Below are 20,793 nucleotides of genomic sequence, written 5' to 3'. Positions count from 1 at the left end.
CACTTACTGTTTCCCTGAGCTGCTTATTAGCTGGAGTTCTCACAAGTTGTGGATGTGGGGACTAGGGGAGCCTCTCCACTCGGCCTCTGACCTCTGGGTTTTCACTGGTTGGGAAGAGATGTGAGGGGCCCAGGGGGGAGAAAAGATTATTAAGGGAGGCCTGTGGCTCCCTGTTAAAGCTAGACTACAGATGAGACCAAAATGGGAAATTCTACCTTCTTTCCTCCTAGCTCCTCCTTGAATTAAAGACGCCTGGCTCCCAGTGAATGGTTGATGTGACTGACCTTCCTGAATGGTGACAGATAGGCACCTGTGTGTGCCTGGTGGGCTCAGTATATGAAGTCTGAATATTCAAGGTGAGCCCCAAGGTACCTGAGCGAGGACAGCCCAAGAAGGCAAGACAGAGGCCAAGACCCTGGCTTTTGCTTTTGAGGCACCCCTGAGTAGCCATGACCCAGTCGTGATGGGTTCTTGCTTGTCAGATGAGCTACTCCCCTTCCTCCCTTGCAAAGGAGCAGATGAAGGATGCGGAGAAAGGGAAGCTCTTTTCCGCACGTTTCTTTGAGAGAGCAGAATTGTTCACAGGAGATTGAGATGTAAACACAGATGAATGATAGCTTTTATATAGGCCCACATTTTATGCTGTCATTCAGTTATGTGATACATGCTGTTATCAAACAGGGCTGTATTTTGCCTGCTGAGAGAGGAACAGATGTAAAGAAGGGGGTGGGTACAGCCATAGTAATTGAGTGCAGCAGTCTTCCAGCGGGTCAGAATGGAGTCAGTGGCTGGAGGGAAAGGACAGGGATGGCGGACAGCTCTTACTCTCTTGAAGATCTAGGGTCCCACTGAGGTGTGGTGGCCTGGGCCTGTGGTCCTGCCAGCTGAGTGGCACACCTCTGCTCTGTAGGGGAATATGCAGAGCCAACAGCGTCTCCCGTAGGTTGCCCCAGGGCAGAGTTCATTGGCAAGTCCTAGGGGCCTATTGTGATGCCAGCCCTGCCCCATAGGGGTTGAGGGAATCTGCCTTACATGTGAGAGAACAGCCTAGTGTTAGGAGTTACCTACTCTGAAACGCACTCAGCTGCACGCACTCAGCTGCACGGCTCGTCCTTAGGTAGTTCTGCGTCTAGAAAAAACATGTATGACTTGAATAAGGAAGAACACAGGAACTGTATAGTGAATATGGTTACTAGAAGGACAGCTCCATCTGTGCAGGAATCTTGTCTGTCTTTGCTCCCTAATGCCTGTAATAGTGTCTAGTATAAAATAGATGCAAAATAAACAATAAAATGAATTTTGCAGCTCAGGTGGTGGCTGAATACCGTATACTGCTCCAGTGTTTATCTAATAATAACAAACCCTGACCTGGCACTTCCTATGTGCCTTTGACATGTATTAACTTAATTAATTCTCTAGCAACCTTATCGATAGATCTATTATTATCTCCCATTTTATAGAGGAGGAGACGGAGGCAGAACGCAGTTAAGTAACCAGCTCAGGGTGGCAGCTGGTAAGGCAGGAGTAGCATTGGAGCACCGTGTGGGCCTCACTTATCAGGGCAGAGATCCAAGGGGTGGTTGCTCATCTTGACCAATGGTGGGCATTTCTTTCAGAGAGGAGGAGGCCTTGGCTAAGCTGGGCTTGTTTGTCCCAGGGTGGACTGGGGTGAGCCTGGGCAGTCAGCACTGTTGCCATCATACTGGACTGTTTACAGCTCCCTGGGACTGAAAAGTGTTGACTTTAAAAGGAGAATGTCTGGGTTTCACCACTGCTTCCATTGGCTCATCTTCCACAATGGATGGCACAGAAGGGTTTGTGTTGGTCCAGACGACCTTCACACATGCAATCAAGGCAAAAATGGTCAGAATGAGAAGAGATGATGAAAAGGAAAGTAGTGCATATTTTATGAATTTATACCCTGTCTTTTAGCGAAAACAAAACAAACCAAAAAAAGGACTTTGGGTCCAACAAGATAGCATACATTCAAATTGAGGTAGAAGAAGAAAAAGAATAACAAGGGTAGGATCATAAAATAGAGACAGATTAGACTGTGACAACAGTGCAAGAAACAGTACACACATTGACCTCTGAGCGTTCTCGCAGCCAAACCAGAAAAGGAAACCTGGTCAACTCTCCTAGCCTCCCAGCCTGGAGAGGCAGGAGTAAGCAGAGAGATGAGGATACAGAAAAGTGGGCCTAGGGTCAGTTACAGGTTGTGCCAATGCTATGCTGCCCTGAAAATATCACAGTGGAGAGGGCGCGTCAAGCTTGACCACAGCATTGAGCTCACGCTGTCGGAGCTGCCTGATTTTCTCGGGGCTTCAGAGGATATGGAATGAGACTTCTCACAGGTGTTGAAGACACGCACTCATCTCTAGTGGCTCTTTCTAGGTTGCCATATGCTTTAATCCTACTTTCTTTTTGCCGTAAGTCAGGACACAATTCAAGCAAGTGTCCATTTTGCAAGTATCTCATTCCTTTGTGAGTGGTGCTAGAGACAGCTCAGCCCGTTCCCTGTGGAATGATGACTAAGTCACCATGCACTTTGATTTCAGACCTCACTGAGGTTTTCCTATGTGGGTGATCCTCTTGCATGATAATAATAAAAATATCTTTATATGTAATTTTATAGTTTATAAGACATTTTTATGTACATAATTTGCATTTTTTAAACATTCCCATGAAGGAAGTTGTTTGGTCTTGTTTCATGCTTCATGCTTGGGAACACTGAGTCATCATTGAACCAGGAGCCAAGAGTAGGACGAAGAACTTGGAGCCCTTTAGTCTTCGGCCACTGTGCAGTACTCTTTCAGAGTCACTGATTGGGGTGTTTGGGTTTTTCGTCTGTGTTCCCACAGAGTGATATTGATGCTTTTTGCAGTCATTGTTTTGAGGTGGTAGGCAAGTTGAGAACATGAACCTCGTAGTGAATCTCTGGTGTCCCTTGCTCTGTTGAACATCTACCCTGAACTAAGAATAGTCACCTCCATTGTGTGGCCTCCCTTGTGAGATGTTAGGATAAGGAGACAAGGGGATCTTGTGGGAATAGTGGACCAAGCATCAAGTGTCTGGTAGGAAGCTCCTTTCATGGGAGATCTTGATCTCGGAAGAGCAGAAAGAGGGGAAGTAATGGCCCAAAGGTCCAAGGCATCCACAGGCCTGGGACTGAACCTGGACCACCGATTGCTAGTCTGGTGTCCTCACCTTGAATCAAGACTTACCCACTCCTCTCCTCTCACACAGACCCAGGCAGCAGCGTGGGCTGAGCCCAGAAGGGAGATCGTGTGCAGCGAGGCACTTGCCTCCAGGAGGGGCACTTAGCTGTCCTGGGACTACCACTAGGGCCATGATAAGGTAGAAACCATGTCTATGTAGGCATGTTTATGTAGATGAGGAGTTTGCAGCAACCAAGTGATGCATACTTATGGATAAAAAGCCTTAAAAGCATAAATCAGAGCTACCTCCACCCTTTCCAGCAGGCCTCCTCAGGAGAGGAGTCTGTTCCTGCTGTGCCAGCCCCTCTCCTCATCTCTCTCCTGAATCGTTCCTCTGGCCTCACCCCTCCACAAACCTCATCTTATCTCAGCTGCCAGAGACCTCCTAGTTGCCAGATCCAGTTATATCTCAGTCCTCATCTTCCCCGAACTGAGATCAGCATTTGGCGCTGTTCATCTTTCCCTCCAGCTTGATTCACCTTCTCTCTCCATTCTCCTCCCTCATCTACCACTAGGCCTTCTTGCAGGTTTCACTTTCCTCATTTTAGAATGTTGTTCCAGGCCTCAGTCCTTAGATGTGTCTCTCTTGCTTCCTCCCTAGATGATCTTCCTAGTCCTAAGGACTTAAATGTGATGACACCTCCCCCCTCCCACCCCCACATCTCCAACTTTGTGTTTGATCTGCTCCACCTCCCCACTGAATACATCCCAAAGAAACCCATTAGAGACTTTTCACCTCAAACCTGTGCCTCCAGCAGCTTCCCCAACCGCAGTCAATGGCTTCTTCATTTTCCCAGTTGTTTTGGATAGAGATTTTTCTTCACTGCAGTAGTTTTCCTGCTTCCCTCCTTCTCTCCTTCTCCTCTGCTTCCCAAGACTCTGGCCTTCTCTCCTCTGTTGCTCATTGATTCTGCACTCCAGGCTCTGTCCTGCAGGCTCCCTTTTTCCTCGCTCCTGTGTGTCTTCACTTCCTTCTGAGCTCCCATGTTTACTGTCCTGCTGTCACATTCTGCTCTGGGCCCCATGTCATGGCTCTGTCTTTCCCTTTGATTGAATCTCTGTCACTTGGCTTCAGGGACCCTTCATTTATTCTTCAGAAAGCCCAGTTATTAGCCTGGGAAGGGCAGCTTTCTTTCATGCTGGGATGCTTACACCACTTCCTACTCCCAGGGAATGGCAGAGCTTAACCATCTCATCCCCTCTGGTTCATCCCATGAACGGTGTCCGTGACAACATCGAGCTCTGTGGCCTTCCCCACTGACTGTCACCACCAGCCATACTGATGGTTCCCTGGTTCAGGAAACCCCACAGTTGTCACCAGTCCCGGGGCACAGACTAAGCCATGGAGTGATCTATATCACAGCAAATTTGTCATTTTATCCCTAGAATTTTCCCCCAAATTGGGAAGTTGGTTGATTAAACATGCCTGTGAAAAAGAGTTGGGTGGAGCCTTTTATGCATAGCTTTAAGTATCGTAGATGGAAAATCATCGGATATTTTGAACTCTGCTGCTGTGTCAGCAATCCAGCCACTGCCCAGGGTGTAGTAAATTAATTCTGTTTAGGGCAGATTCCCAGTGAACACTGCTGTTGTTGAGAAGTGTATCTTGACGTTTCTCAAATGACGAATATTTTCACAGACATAATTCATTCAGAATGTAAGCAAGGTCAGAATGATTTTACAGTTGGACAATCTTCATAAGAGTGTGTGTACACCCTGCCCATGGACACCAGAGCATCTGTTTAAAAATGTCCTCTGTATCCAAGTGACCTAGTCACCTGTTGTCAGGAAGCCAGCAGCCAGTCAAACGTGCTAAGAAGCAACGCCCTGGAGGCACCCACTCCTGTTTCTGGGCCTGGCCATCCTGGTGGCCTCTCTGCCTTTTGGCCACCTCGTTACTTCTCAGCACATGCATTCTTAAGTGGGAAAGAAGCTTGAAGGGAGCTGGGGTCCAGGTTTATCACCTGTAGATTCTCTAATAAATGACAAGAAAGGAGTGTGAGCTTGAAATTCTCATGGATTTATGCTATCCGTGCAGCTCTAGGATTCTAATAGCTACTAACTGTAAAGTCCCTTACTGGCCAGGATGACAGTCAGCCAGGTATATCTGTGTTGGTTCCTCAGGTGCAGGAAAGATGCCTCCTTCTTGTGCCCAAGGCATGCATTGATAGAGGCTGGCTTGCGTTGGGGTGTAAGTTTCTGGCCATGGAATTGAGCAGATAGTCGAAATAAACCACAAGCCGCCAACTCAAAGGAAATGCACTAAATTGTAGGACTTAAATTTTAAAAAGAAATCATTTATGAAATAATTCAAACTTAGCCTAAACCTGTCTATTTTCTAAAGCCATCAAACTGGATGAGAAGCAAAATATCCCAGTAGTTTGTACGAATGAAATAACAATTGAATTGGCATTTTCTTCACTTGGAGACTCCTGAACAGGGTGAAGCTGTCTGGCGCAATGAGGGTGTTTAAACTCGGCCGCGCTGGCCTCATTAGTGATGGCCGTGCATTGGCCTGGCATTGATGTCCCCTCAGGATTCAGTTCTTCTGTGAATTGTGCAGGGCTGACATCATTGTTGCTACTTTATTTGTGGGGAAATTTGAGGCAGAGTGGCCACAGTGCCATGCTTGAATGTCCAGTCTCCTGGTGATGGGGCTGGGCCTGGAAGCCCAGTCTGGTAAGTGATGCGGTGGAACTTTTTTGCATGAGGCGCACCTGAGAGGGTATTGGTGATTCTTCCTTGTCCCCGGGAGCTGGTGGGAAGGAAGCCTGGGCACTGAGGATGCTGACAGTGGCACCTTGAGGAGACAGCTTTGGGTGCTCAAGGCTCTCGGCCTCTCACCTGAGGACATTAACCTGGGAAATTCCACTCCCAAGGACCTCATTTAGGCAACCCCAAGTAGGGAGCAGCCTTGAGAAGGAGGCTTGGTGAGCTTCTGTGGTTCCTTCTTCCCAAGGACTGCACTCGCTGCACTGTGGGAATGTTAACTCTGAGACTGCATGCTGCTGTCTTATTTTAAAATTTTTGAAATCTATTTTTTAATTTGTGTTTCTATCCAAAGCATTCTCTTTAATTGCTCTTATACTGTTTTGGATTTTTAAAGCTGATTGAGTCTAGCGTTTTTTCTCCAAGACGAATAATTATGATGAATATCAGGGTGTGTCTTTCTGTGTTTTCCAGACATTCTAAGTGAGAGTTCAGATCATCCAGGAAGATGGTGGCCCTGTCCTTGAAGATTTGTGTCCGCCACTGCAATGTGGTGAAAACCATGCAATTTGAACCATCTACGGCGGTGTATGATGCATGTCGAGTCATTCGGGAACGGGTACCTGAGGCACAGACTGGCCAAGGTAGGCTGTTGCTTATTTGCTGGCTTCTTGAAATGTGTTTGTATGTTCTTAGTAGCTACAGAAATGAGGCTCTGAGTCGTACACAAGCCCACTAGTGTGTATGTCTCAAATGAAATGTTTTCTTAGCCTGGACACTACTTGACTCCTGTGTGAGGCTTGGGATGACAATGACCACAGCTGCCATTGAGTCGTCATCATCATTATGCCCATCGTCATGACCCTTCCATACCTCAGCATTGCACTCTGCAGTTTACAAGTCACTTTTTGATGTGTCATCTCACTTACCCCTAACGTGCAAATGAAGCTGCCCTAACAATTAATGCTTTTGTATATCTTGAGACCTGTTTCACATGAATGGAAGCTCTCCACTGCCAGCAGCCTGAAGAAGCTAGGAACTGTCATCGGGACCCAGGGCAGGTCTTATATGTCAAGGACTCTAAGGAGCTTTATTAACTTTATCTCAAACCTTAAAAAAAAAATGGCATTTGAGATATATTTTGTTTAATGTTTGGTTTAATAATCTGAGTTTAAACAAAAGCCATTCATACAATTTTATTTTCCATTTCCCTTTGTCTTCTTGACATTTCCTTCCTTTATTTAGTGTTTGACTTGAGAAATGAGATTACTCCCAAATTAATAAATCTTTCATTTGAAGATGAAATAAAACATCTTAAAAATTAGAAGTATAAAAATCAAATATTCAAAGATAATTATAGGTGAGCATAGGTCTTCTTGAAAAAATCTGTTACTCATAAAATGACTAATTTTGGTCTCAAAGCATTATTATTCAAAACACTGTTATTTCTAGGTTACCCACAAATAAAAATAAAGTTTGCCCATATCCCCAATCTTTCTCCAAGATCTGGTTGTCTGATCATTTCTCTTGCCTTTACTTTTCCAGTTCTGTTTTCTCCAAGATTTTAAAAAATTTCTTTGGGTTGGTTTGCTATAATAGCTCCAGTGAAGATATAAACCTTTATAGATCTTGAAGTTGTTTTTCTAAGAAACAATAGGATCTCTGACCCTCTTCTGGGTCTCTGAGGTTTCCTTGACTCACATTCAGGAAGAGAAAAGTCTTTAGACAGGAAATGATACTGCTTTCCTCCTGCCACCACCCTCTTGTACTTCCTGGGTCAGATTAAGAGATTTCTATGGAGAACGCAGAGTTTAATTTTCCAACTTTATTCGTAATTTGGTGGTATGAGGGGCAGAAGCTTCATCTCACAGGGAACTCCTCCTTACCTTTGATAATGCTGTATTGGGCTGATGGAGGGATAATTCCAAGTGTAAAGCCTCCATTGGCCCCTCTTTGCCTAAGTGGACTTGGGCTGAAGTGGTCACTTCCTTCGTTTCTCCCAGCTGTCTTATCATTCTTCCTGGGTTCTTGGCCTGATTCTGATAGCAAGTGATGGAGAGTAAAACCCAGTTCAGTTAGAAAGAAATTTAGACTGCTTTGTTCTTGGTGTTTCCCTAAATTTTAGACAAAACTACTGTCCACTGATTTTAAGAAACATGAACCTTGTTGGTGGCTGTTGCTTTTGCAGCTCAACTCTTACTCCTCCCCCTCTGCCCTCGTCCCAGTGGCTGCTCGTGTTGTCAAAACGAAACATTTCTCTGGTGAAGGAGAACACCCACATCCTTGCCAAGTCAGCAGACTCAGGGCCTGGGAGTCAGTGATGGCTTCATCATCACTTCGTCTCTTATTTTTCCTTCTGTTTATCTTCCAGCTTCTGACTATGGGCTGTTTCTCTCGGATGAAGACCCCAGGAAAGGAATTTGGCTGGAAGCGGGCAGAACACTGGATTACTACATGTTGCGAAATGGGGTATGCTGTTGATCTCATTTTTGATTTTTCATCCCTTTGTCCCTGGGCCTTCCATAGCAGCCAACGGTTTTCTTCAAAAAAAAAAAAAAAAGAAGAAAGGAGAGACCCAATAATCTATTTTGATTCAAGGGCATCTGTTAATGGTTTTGATGTAATGCACTTTGTAAGGGCTGTCCAGGTAGTGATAGAAAATATCAGCAGTCCAAATTACTCCACAGAATAATTAAAGCAGTTTGAGGTTAGTATTTTAAGTGAGTTCTACAGGCTGTTGTTGGTCTTGGTAGGTGTGAAGTAAGGTACAGCATCTTCCTGAAAGTATGTAGAAGTTTACTGGTGAGTGGTGATAGAAAGTGAGGATAGATTGGAGGGAAAACCAAAATATAATCCTAAAGGTGATCAAAGATTGAATATTAATCAGTGTTTTGTTTTTGTAAAAGAAAGTTCATTTTAGACGTGAGTTCAATGACTATCAGTAATAGTAACAACAAAAATGGTTGTGTTATGGAAGTGGAGAGAGGTAACAAGTAAAAAGGTGATAAATGTTCTGTTCAACTTAACCTCTGAGATAATGGGTTTTGGTGTATGGAATGCACCTGTCAGAGTGGTCAGGACTCCATAAAGTGAGAGCAAAGTATGTGGTGTCAATTAATTTTTATCTCCATAATTCTATTTTTAAGAAGCATAGTAAAAGAAAGAAGTCTCTTATTTAAAAACAACTCCCGAACTTATTACCCCTGTTTGGTCTTGCCATTACTGTGAAAACCACTTCTATGTGATACACTACTACTGTGAAGGATTATGGGGGTATTATTTATTTCCTTCATAACCTAAAATTGCTTACAACTGTTTAAGAGATAATTGGAGAAGCACGCTACTGTCTTTTTAAAAGGCAAATAGGAACTTTCCTTTGCTGATTGTCCTTAGAGGTCATCATTCCCAGCCTTTGAGGAGGACATAGGCTCCTCTCACTTTTCAGAGGTTGCTTTTCAGTAATTGTGAGCTAGAAAGAGTACTTCTTTAGGTGTAATTTCACTATCAGGTTGTTAAGAAATCTGTAGGAAAGAATTGGCACTGGAGTTTCTGTATTAGTGGCAAAAATCTCATGGACTTTTAGGAGGAAATCAGAGTGTGCTAGGGACAATTCCTTTTTTAAAGAAGTGTCCAACTTTATTATCTCGTTTCCGGTGCAGTGTGAAAAGTTTGTATGGTTTTGCTCTAGGATATTTTGGAATACAAAAAGAAACAGAGACCTCAGAAAATCCGGATGCTGGATGGGTCCGTGAAAACAGTGATGGTGGATGACTCCAAGACAGTTGGGGAGCTCCTGGTTACTATTTGCAGCAGGATAGGTGAGCATTCACACGCCCGGGTTCTGGGTTTTGTTTTGCTTTAATGACACGCAATCTTGAATGTGTCCCAGCACACTGATTTCTGCCCGGTCCCAAGAGGGTATGATCACTCTCACAATTTGCAAACCCGCTAACTGGTATTATAAAGTTACAATACCTCTCCCTAAGTCAAAATTGAGAGCTTTTATTTTCCTTTCAAAAACAAAAGAAATTTTGAATGATACAATTCAGTCTCCCACCCTTTGCTGGGATTCTGTATAAGCATCACTGACGTCCAATATCTTCTTGAAGACACCCGGAGACAGTCTTATACGACTGATTGTTACACAGCCTTTCTTCTCATAGCTTCTATGAATCTCCTCAGAAGAAGTCTTTCTCCTTTCTACATGATGCCGTTCGAATAGTGAAGAAAGTAGGGGCTGGCCTGGTGGCGCAGCGGTTAAGTTCGCACATTCTGCTTCTCGGCGGCCCGGGGTTCACCGGTTCGGATCTCGGGTGCGGACAAGGCACCGCTTGGCAAGCTATGCTGTGATAGGCGTTCCACGTATAAAGTAGAGGAAGATGGGCATGGATGTTAGTTCAGGGTCGATCTTCCTCAGCGAAAAGAGGAGGATTGGCAGCAGATGTTAGCTCAAAAACAAAAACAAAAAGACAGTGAAGAAAGTAGCCTGGCCTGTCTTAATTTTCTCTTCATGCAAAAGAAGCTCAGTTCCCTCCACTTCTTGTTTGACGTTGTCTTGCCTTATTCTGCGTGATCTCTGCTTTGTACTTATTTCTTAAAAATTAGATGGGAGAATTGAACGTGACATTTTGTATATGACTTAACTAGCTGAAAATTTTTTTTTTTTTAAAGATTGGCACCTGAGCTAACAACTGTTGCCAATCTTCTTTTTTTTTTTCTCCTCCTTTTTCTCCCCAAATCCCTCCAGTGCATAGTTGCATATTTTAGTTGTGGGTCCTTCTAGTTGTGGCAAGTGGAATGCCGCCCCAGTGTGGCCTGACAGGTGGTGGCATGTCCACGCCCAGGATCCAAACCAGCGAAACCCTGGGCCACCAAAGCAGAGTGAGCGAACTTAACCATTCGGCCATGGGGCCGGCCCCTGAAAATTCTTTTTGGCTAGAGTGACTTGATGTGTGCTCCATGGATGGCCTCCTGACCCACACCTTTGTAAGGCCTCTGTCTGTCCTTTGCCACCAGGAACTCCTTGGAGTCTTATAGGCCCCAGGCTGAAAGGGGTGATAGGAATGTAATTACTGATAATTACAACCTAATTTATATTTTTAGGAATAACAAACTATGAAGAATACTCTTTAATCCAAGAAACTATCGAGGAAAAGAAAGAGGAAGGGACGGGTACGCTAAAAAAAGACAGGACACTGTTACGAGACGAAAGGAAAATGGAGAAGTTGAAAGCCAAGCTTCACACGGATGATGACTGTGAGTATCTGAGACGGAACTATGACACGGGCGCGTGCTTCTGCCGGGCCTCCCTCCCTCCCATCATCTGTGTGACCCAGGACAGGGTTTTTTGTCTTTTCTATTCATAGAAATATTTTGGTCTGTGTCGCTAAAAGATAAAATGACTATAATTCCATTTCACATCTAAAAAGGTAATCTCTTAATGTCAAATACACAAATCATGTTCACGTTTTCCCATTGTCTTCTAAAAAAATTGTTTGTTTGAGCTGGGGTCCAAACACGGTTGGATGATATGTTGCTTCACTCTTCTAGTCTCAAGGATTTCTCTCCATCTCTTTTATTTTTTCCTTGCAATTTTTAGAGGGAAGAAACCTGATTGTTACTTGCATAGAGCTTTCTACAGTCTAAATTTTTTGATTTGTATACCTGTGGTGTCATCTAATGTGTTCTTCTGTGCCTTTTGATTCCTGAGATCTGGAGACTTCATCAGACTCGTGTGTGTGTGTGTGTGTGTATTTTTTTAAAAATAAAGTCTCCTTGTGTGGTGGTGTGTACTTCCATTAGGAAGTTGTATGCCATTGTCTCCTTTTTTGTGATGTTAACAGCCATTGAGGACCACTGCCTAGATCCATTATTTCCTTAGGAATTACAAAATGGTAACATAATTCTATTGTAGAAAAGTCCTTTTCTATGGCCACACAGTTAATATTAGGAAAAGCCAGTACTTACACTCCATGTGTCCCCAGAGCCTGTGCTGTGTGCACCTGGATGCCTAACCTGCCCTTGCCTCCTCCACCGAGAGGATCTTACTTCCCGTACAGTTCACTGAGACGTCCTCAGCCCCTTTCTTTCTTTCATTGCACTTGCTGCTACATTGGAAAGATGTCATCATTGTCATTACATCTATCCATCTTCAATGGAGCCTTCATTTCCTCTGATCTTTTCTCCATTCTTTTTTTTCTGCCTCATTTGATTTCCAGTTGCATATTTCTTTCCGAGTGAGATTTCAGTAGACAAATCACAAGGATTTTTATAACGTGCTTGATACTCTCCCAGGTGCTATGGGAGATGAGGTCAGTCTGACACATTCCCTGTTGCTAAAGTTGCTTATAGTTTAATGAGGCTTGTCATAAATGCTTATTCACAACGTGTGTTGATCCCAGGAAGGAGTGTAGGAAGGAGAGCTGTGGACCTAGATTTCAGGCGTGCATTCTCAGAACGAGTGAGGTTCAAGCTGGCTCATGGGCAGAGTTCTACCATCCCCCACCCCTGGAATCCCATCCTCCCCTCCCCCATTACTTTCATTTTTCTCCTCTTTTCTACTGAGAGTCAGAGTTTATAAATTATTATGCTCAGAGTTTATAAATTATTTCACCTGATGAGACTGAAGTATCCACACTTGACTTAAAGGAAAACGCCGACTTGGTTGTCTTGGTATAAAGCAATGATTTCCTTATTTCCTTTTCCTCCTAGAGGGAAGGGGGGCATATTATAAATTCATTGCGGGGCTTTAACTAACTTTAGGAATGGCTGGGGGTTTTCTTGCTCATTTGCTTTTTGGTATGTTATATGGTACGTGACGGTACATCTGAAGTTATTTTGCAAAGTTAAAAACTTCAGTTTACTACAAGAAGTGATTATAACCAAACATCAGCATTATAGAAATCCCCATCTGTATCACACTGCTGTTATGGCACGTTCCCTTTAAGTAAGAGGAAAAATAAGCAGTTCTTTCCTTTGTCTTGTTGTGTTGCAGTAAATTGGCTGGATCACAGCCGGACATTCAGAGAACAGGGAGTGGATGAAAATGAAACGTTGCTGCTGAGACGGAAGTTCTTTTACTCTGATCAGAATGTGGACTCGAGAGACCCTGTGCAGCTCAACTTGCTCTATGTTCAGGTATGTGTTTCCTTCTCAGACGCTGAGGCTGGGGAGATTTCAGGGAGCTCCTGGCTGTGGCTGGTGGTGAGCAGGTCTTGGCAGTTTCCAATGGGCGCTGCTCATGGGTTCCTCTCACGTGTTTGCTTGTGGTGCAGGTTGATGTTCAACATGAGCTGCTGGCCATCCAGAGGAGGGCCTTTCTTGGGCCTCCAGGTGGGACCCTGGTGCCTGGCACTGTCTCTCTGCCTGGCCTTGAGGGACTCAACTGGCTCACCACGTCAAATGCACTAAAGCTTTCTTAGCTGGCATCTTAGAACTAAAGCAAATACTGGTCAGAAAATCAGTACTTCTTACTAACTGAAAGACATTCTCTCGATAACCTATTACGTCTTTACCATTAACTAATTGTTTAAACTCAGACAAGTCGTTTACTGAGTTGCAGTTTCCCAGTAGATAAGATGTGGGCTTTACACTAGATAGTCCCCAAGGTGTCTTTTGGCTCAAGGAGAATGTCCATCTTCCTCCCTGTCTCACTTCTTTCATTCTTTCTTTCCCCTGCTTCCATTTATCTACATATCTGCTCATAGAAATAATATCGGGGTTAGCAAAATGCAACCACTGTGTCATCGTGTTTGTAAATAAAGTTTTATTGGAACACAGTTCATTCATTTACATATTACACATTGTGAAATCCCCTTATGTATCACATCCTTGTTTACATACTGTCTGTGGCTGTTCTCGTGTTCTATGGCAGAGTTCAGTAGTTGTGACAGAGACCATGTGGCCTACGAGGTCTAATATGTTTACTCTCTGACCTTTTATAGGAAAAGTTTGCTGACCTCCCAGTTAGTGGATGGAAGAATGGCATAGAAGGAGGGCCGGGAGGAAAGAGGCTGGAAGGCCAGAAGGAAGGGAGATGTCAGGGCAGTAAGAAAATGCTTGTAGGTTTAAGGCTCAGAGCCATAGCTTAATGTGTCCATCTAAGCATGATCTGGGGATGATTTAACTGGAGAACGGAAAGACAGAAAAAGAATAAATTGCAACAGCAGTAATGAGTCACGTAGGAGAAGGACTTCAGGCACAATGAGTTCCTGATTCTAGAGTGTGCATTTGCTTGTGGGTTCTCCTAACTGTCTGCAGTATTGAGTTCTTAACGGTCTGTCTGTCGTCTCTGTCTCTGTCTCTGTCTCTTTCTCTTTCCCTCCCTCCCCATCCTGCCTCCCCCTTATATTACACTGGCCTTTATCTTGGGGTGGGGATTGGATTGATTCTTACCTCTAGATAATTTTTCGGTTAGCTTTATGATTTAGGATCATAAAAAGTCTATTGTATTTCTGTTTCCCTCTCTATGAATCTGGTCATTTCACAAGGATTTCCTTTTGCCTCTGTATTTTTCATGGTCACTTCTCCTTCTTAGGTTATACTCGAGCTTTATCCTGGACCCGTCTGATGCTTTTCATCTATAGGCAATTTGGGGTGAAGACCTGTTTCGCTTTTGCCTTAATCCTCGTGTGCTGTAATCATCCGCAGGGGCCTGAGTGCATCGCTGTGGCTGCTGGCGCATTTCCTTCCCTCCACAGAGGGTGCACCCGGGTGCAGGAACGCGTCAACGGGGAGAATGTGTCATTCCCCCAAGCTCCTGATGCTTTTTGCTTCCTCTTGTGTTTCAGGCTCGGGATGATATCCTGAATGGCTCCCACCCTGTCTCCTTCGAGAAAGCTTGTGAGTTTGGTGGATTTCAAGCCCAGATACAGTTTGGACCTCATGTGGAGCATAAACACAAACCTGGATTCTTAGAGTAAATGACCTTTTGTTTTTTTCTCTCTCTTTTCTCCTCTCTTCTTCTTTTCTTTTCACTATTTGTTTTTGAGCTGCTATGCAAAATACACACCCTAGTTTCACTCAGTTGTGAGATTGTTAGCTTTACTCAGTTGAGTATATGATCAAATTTTCGCACCTTGGGGAAAGCAAGAGGCCTGGGAATTCAGTGTCAGGATGACTGTGAAGCTTATCGGCTCCAAGTTCATGCAGTGTGAGATTTCCTCTAGAGCACAGAACCTGTAGCCGCGCTCGGAGCTATTGTCAAGCCTGTCCTGGGATATCTCTAGAATTGAGGAACTCACTTCCTCCATCTTCTGAAACCTCTGCCCATTAGAACATTTCTTCTTTATACCGGGCCAAATTTTGTCATCTTTAATTTCTTTTTGAGACTCCCATATTAGAACAACAAAGTATAAAACATTCTTTATTGCAATCTTATGAATTCTTTGTTGCTCTGAAAGTGTGATATACCCGTTAAATGCTTGCTCTACTCTTTTCACCCATCTGGTCTTTGGTTCTCTTTCATAAAATGATGGGGGCATTTTTTTTCTGACTCAACACTCAGAGATTCAAGAGAAAGCTAACCCTGCAGATTCATCACGGCCCCACAGAACAAGAGCCTTAGGATTGAGTTTCCTAGAAATGCCCAGCAGGACAAGCCCAGCCATACATAGGCTGCTGTTTGAGGTGATCTTCTCCTTGTTTTGATCTGGGCTTCTCCAAGGATTTTGTGTATTTCTTCCTCTGGTAACATTCCTTTCCTTTATCTGTCCCTCTTCGTCCTCTTAGGGAAGATGGAACATTTGACTGAGCCAGAAAAAAATCACTCCAGAGAGTCTTCACATGATCAATATCACATTGTCCTAGACTGTAACCAGTAGAGGCTTTGGAACTGCTGACCTGATGCAAATGCCAGCTAGGGGTGGGCAGGCATACATCAGCTTTTCTGTAGGGTACACCAACATGAGCTGTGTTGAGTAGGTCATCCACTGTATTGTGTTCAAGTGTATTGAGGGGAGAGGATAGTGTAAATGCTTACTTGGCCCTTGACCCCACTTTCACTTTTGTGGAAAGTGATTGGGACCAGCATATGCCCTAGAGTAAGAAGAAAATCCAACTTCTCTCCTGGTGGCAGAGAATGCCTTGCCAATATGCGGTTTGGTCTAAACTTAGTTGTTACAAAAATACTGTACTCCTGATGATGTGGGGTCGGTGAGCCGAAGAGTCTAAAGAAAGATTTCTTGGACTCTTAAGATCTGGAGGTAGTGCTCTTTTATTTAGAGAATAGTGTGGAATAGCATGGGGACAGCACCCATGGGCAGTCAGAGCTGCTGCCCGCATAGGGACAGGACCCATGGGCAGTCAGAGCTGCTGCTTGGGGACAGGACCCATGGGCAGTCAGAGCTGCTGCTGCTGCTGCAAACATGGGTTGAGAGTAGGGCTAAATTTAAGGCCTAGGTATGTGAATTATCTCTTTACAAGACAAAGGAAAGAATATGTAAAAAGTTGTTAAAATGGTGTCAGTGCAGGTTGGGTCTGGTTATTGGGTGGTCTTATAATTTTTAGATAAGAATAAAACCAGATTAAGTAAATGGCAGAAGCCACCACCTTAAATATTATCTTCAGCTAAAGACAAAGGAGGATGTTGCTGGTGGGGGGATACAGCTACATGAGGTTACCAGACAGTAAACAACTTAAGTCCTTGCCGTCCCCATTAAGAGTTTCTAGAGATAAGGTCATCCCCCCTTCCTCCTGGTACAGAGAGGGAGACACCCCCACAGATGGAGACTTCCTTCACAAATGCAAAAGTCTCTCATCAAAGGGCAAGCAAATTCCACTCCTCAGAGCCTCCTTCTCATCTGCAGTTTTTAACAGTAACCAGCCTAAAATAATCTTCATCACTGGGTTATTGAATTCCAAGGAGCCTTTCCAAAGTGATGCTTTGTCCTATACTATAACTTACAGTGACCTGGGGTCTGAGAGTGGCTCTGAGCAGGTCCTGTCTCACTTACTTTGCTCTATATTCTCCAATTGAGTCATACAGCCAGGTGTTCCTCAGGGCCCATTTCTACTCAGTTGGTCTGGCTTCCTTCCTGCAAGAGCCGTGGGAAGCTTGCCTTGCTCTCTGCTGTGTGACACCACAGATGCCTTGAGAGACCGTGGGCACAGGATGTTTTAGTAGTTTGACATTCCTGCATTCTAATCTCGTAGCTGGTCCCTCAGATACATTTAATGTCAAAAACCTGTGGATTATGGGGCCAGCCAGTGGCACAGCAGTTAAGTTCCCATGTTCCGCTTCGGCGGCTCAGGGTTCGTCAGTTCAGATCCTGGGTGTGGACCTATGCACTGCTTGTCAAGCTATGCTGTGGCAGGCATCCCACATATAAAGTAGAGGAAGATGGGCATGGATGTTAGCTCAGGGCCAGTCTTCCTCAGCAAAAAGAGGTGGATTGGCAGCAGATGTTAGCTCAGGTCTAATCTTCCTCAAAAAAAACCCAAAAAACACCTTTGGATTATGGCCATGGAAATTGATAAACACCAAGAATTAATTTGGCCTTGGAGGATACAACATATTTTGTTTGTGTCTATTTCTTTGAGTGACTGATGAAGAACAGGAATAAACGGAGAGAAGATTTATGAACCCAAAATTTTTAAAATGTTTATGTATTTTTAGGCCTTCATAACCAGAAACCTATGTGGCCCTGACGAGAGGTGATCCAGATGTAGCCACTCATTGGGTGCCTAAAATGATGATGTTCCCCTGGTCATTTCATTGATTCTTTTTTTTTAGAGCTTTGGGACAGCTAGTTCTCAATGTCCTCTTTTGAAATGAGAAGGTAGTATATTTTATGCAATAGTTGTGGAAGAAGAGGGGCAGAGACAAGTAGCTTCTTCACAGTTACATAGAGTTTTTCTGCAAGTAGCTTCTGACATCTCACACTGGGCCATATTATTTACAAAGGGATTCCTACTTTCAGGGCAAAGTTGTCCCTTTCACTATTCTCCTAAAATGCAGCAAAATTAGGAAAATGCTTAAAAATGTGATCACAAGGTCCTTCGGTCTCTTTCCTGGGGTCACATTTCCTTGATTGTATGTTGAGTGTTCGGAGCCTGGGCTGTCCTCAGGGACTGGCTAGGCCACGTTTGCCAGCCTTTATGTTTTTCCTCCATTCAGCTTTCATATGTACTATCTGTTTGAACAATTCAGAGTTTAAAAAAAATAGGGAGAAATTTAGATGTCACAGAGCCAAGTTACAAGATACAACCAGGCAGAGATTTCAGAGATACATAGAGGTATGTTTAGCAAGTACATTTAAAAAATTTTTTTGAAAATTCGTTAAGCACTTTTGCTCAGTCAGTATACTATGGACCTTTTTATAAGATTCTTTCTCACCTTTCTTCGGACTCTTTAATGATTTTTGGACTCAAACCACCTTGGTGAAGGTATTTAAAGAATAATGAAAATCAGAGACTAAAAGATTTTTAGAGTTTTCAGAGACTTAAGGATTGTTTGATGTCCCCTGTCTGCTCTGTAGATGAAAAAATAGGTGCAAGAGAGAAAGAGACAGAAATATGGCGCAGAACGAGGAGAGCTAGAAACCAGAAAACAGCCAGTTCTCCCAAATCCTGTCTGATGTGCTTTAGCTGCCTGACACCTTTCTTCAAGTCATCTCCGGAGAGTCTCAGAAAGGGACATTTTATTGGAGCACGAAATATGAACAATAGAATCCACTCATCGTATATACACTTTGTGCTCTTCCGTGTACAGAAAGTGCTTGCAGAAAGCATGCCATGTGGTGGTCTTTAACTCACGAAGGACTTCTGCGTGTGCTCATTGTGCCAAATACAGGGAAGGTGCGAGGAGGGGTAATGTACTAATTTGTTGCTGTTGTTGAGACTACGATCTATTTGGCAAATAAATATGAAATAGTTATTATGGAGAGCCAAAACTTGGCTCTGATTTCAACAAGGTCTAAGCTTTAACTGTGTTTTGAATGCAGGATGGTCTGTTTAGGGTTCCAAAAGTTGCAGTGCAGTCTATGGGGACTACTATGAAATGTTTCTAGAAAGATGGCAAGAGTATGGTGCAAGAAACATTGCTGATCAAAGAATTTGACGAAATAGAAGGTAAATCTAAAGAAGAATTAGCTCTTAAAACAGCAGCAACAACAAAACCTATTATAATAATGACTGACTTCAGGCTCCTTAAAAACATGGTGGAAAACTTTAAGAAGTGATCAGAGTCAGAGCCTTCTCTGGACTTTATTATATCAAAGATTAGCTGTACTGATAAACTTTAGACCTTAAGTATATGTGATGAAATTGAAGATAGCTGTAGGTCATGGATATAGAGTGTTCACTGTACCATTGTTTCAACATTTTTGTATGTTTGGGATTTTTCATAAGATGTTGGAGAAAGATTGGTAGTGTAAAAGAATAGAAATAGATTGTATGACTTCCAAACCAGAGTGGAGGGGGTGGGGAAGGGAGAGAAGTAATACAAACAACTCAACCAACACCATAGGAGTTGTGCAGGGTGGATTATGGAAACAGAGCCAGAAAAAGTGTGGAAATGGAATGTATAAAATAAGATGTGAGAAATATTTCTAAATATAGTAGGCATCATAGCAACTATGAGTAAATCAAATTTACTGGTTAATAGACAGACATTCTCATATTGGATGAAACTCTTAAATTAAAAGTCCAGCTCTATGCTATTTCTAAAAGTCACACTAAGGATGGAGGAAAGTTTAAAGGCATAGAAAATGATGCACTAGGAAACTAGTTAAATCAGAGCTAGAGAAGCTATATTTAAGGTCACACAAAATAGACTTTATGGCAAATAAACACATAAGTAGAGATAAAGAAGATCATTATGAAGATAGAAGGACTGATTTGCCAGCATTATATATTAATTGTGAACCTGTATGCACCTAACATTACCTTAAAATATATAGAGGAAAAATAGATAGTACTATAAGAAGAATTTTGGATACACAAATAATTTTAGTGGAATAATTTAGCATACCTCCCTCAGTGAGTGGTAAGTAGAACAAGATCAAAATAGAAGAAAATATTTTAGTTAAGAGGAAGTAATAAAATAGAAATCATAGAATCAACAAAACCCAAATCTGCTTTTTTGAAAAATTAATAAAATACATAAATCTCTGGTAAGTTTGAAGAAAAAAGAAAAAGACAAAATAAACATTATTAGTAACAAAAATGGGCTGAACTTTAGATAAAGAGATTTTAAAAATTAGAAGAGAATAAAATGAAAACTTGAAGCCAAAAAAATTGAAAATCTAGGAAAAATGGATAATTAGAAAATCTGGATAGGTCTATAATCTTGAAAGAAATTGCCTTATCAGCTTAAAATACACCAATCAAAAAACCAAGAAAACAGAAACTAAGCCCAGGCTATTTTAGAGAATAGAAAGAAAAAAACACATTAATTTGGAACAAGCAGAATCAAAATACCAAAATTGAATACAGACCACATAAAACTTTTAAACTGAATATAAATGCCCTCCCTAAAGTTAGTAAAACATTAACAAAGTCCAACATGACATGTGATTATATATAAGGGCAAGTTATAATTAGATTCTTCCACGGGTGCAAAACTCATTCACTCAACAACTAATTTATTGAATGCCTTCTATGTGGTAGGCACTAGGCATTGGGGATACAGCAGTGGAAAAATACAGTTAAACATTCTTGCCATCATGGAACTTATCTGCCTTTCTGCACTAGAAAATAAGTAGTAACAAATAATTAAAATACACAATAAGGAAAGAAAAAGAGATCAACAATTTCAGGATTAGAAAAATGAAACTCATTAGTTGCAGGCATTATGATTTTGTACGTAGATAATCCACTTGATATACAGGGAAGCTTATTGGAACTAATGAGAGTAAGCAGAGTCTCT

At 42.7% G+C, this 20,793-nt stretch overlaps 1 protein-coding gene across 9 annotated transcripts in view; it reads left to right on the top strand.

The window, feature by feature from the left end:
- TLN2 (talin 2) overlaps nucleotides 1-20,793 on the top strand; it is a 413,145-nt gene that overhangs the window by 215,612 nt on the left and 176,740 nt on the right. For all 9 annotated transcript variants that reach the window (XM_070500486.1, XM_070500480.1, XM_070500476.1 and 6 more), the window contains 6 exons: nucleotides 6,402-6,571; nucleotides 8,299-8,396; nucleotides 9,616-9,745; nucleotides 11,031-11,183; nucleotides 12,922-13,064; nucleotides 14,717-14,844. In XM_070500486.1, coding sequence (XP_070356587.1) covers nucleotides 6,436-6,571; nucleotides 8,299-8,396; nucleotides 9,616-9,745; nucleotides 11,031-11,183; nucleotides 12,922-13,064; nucleotides 14,717-14,844 — 788 coding nt within the window. In that variant the 5' untranslated portion in view covers nucleotides 6,402-6,435. The remainder of the gene's footprint in view (nucleotides 1-6,401; nucleotides 6,572-8,298; nucleotides 8,397-9,615; nucleotides 9,746-11,030; nucleotides 11,184-12,921; nucleotides 13,065-14,716; nucleotides 14,845-20,793) is intronic.

This window comes from Equus asinus, chromosome 2 (genome assembly GCF_041296235.1).
Source record: "Equus asinus isolate D_3611 breed Donkey chromosome 2, EquAss-T2T_v2, whole genome shotgun sequence".
Classification (NCBI taxonomy): Eukaryota; Metazoa; Chordata; class Mammalia; order Perissodactyla; family Equidae; genus Equus; species Equus asinus.
This window is presented reverse-complemented; position numbering and strand designations above follow the sequence as displayed.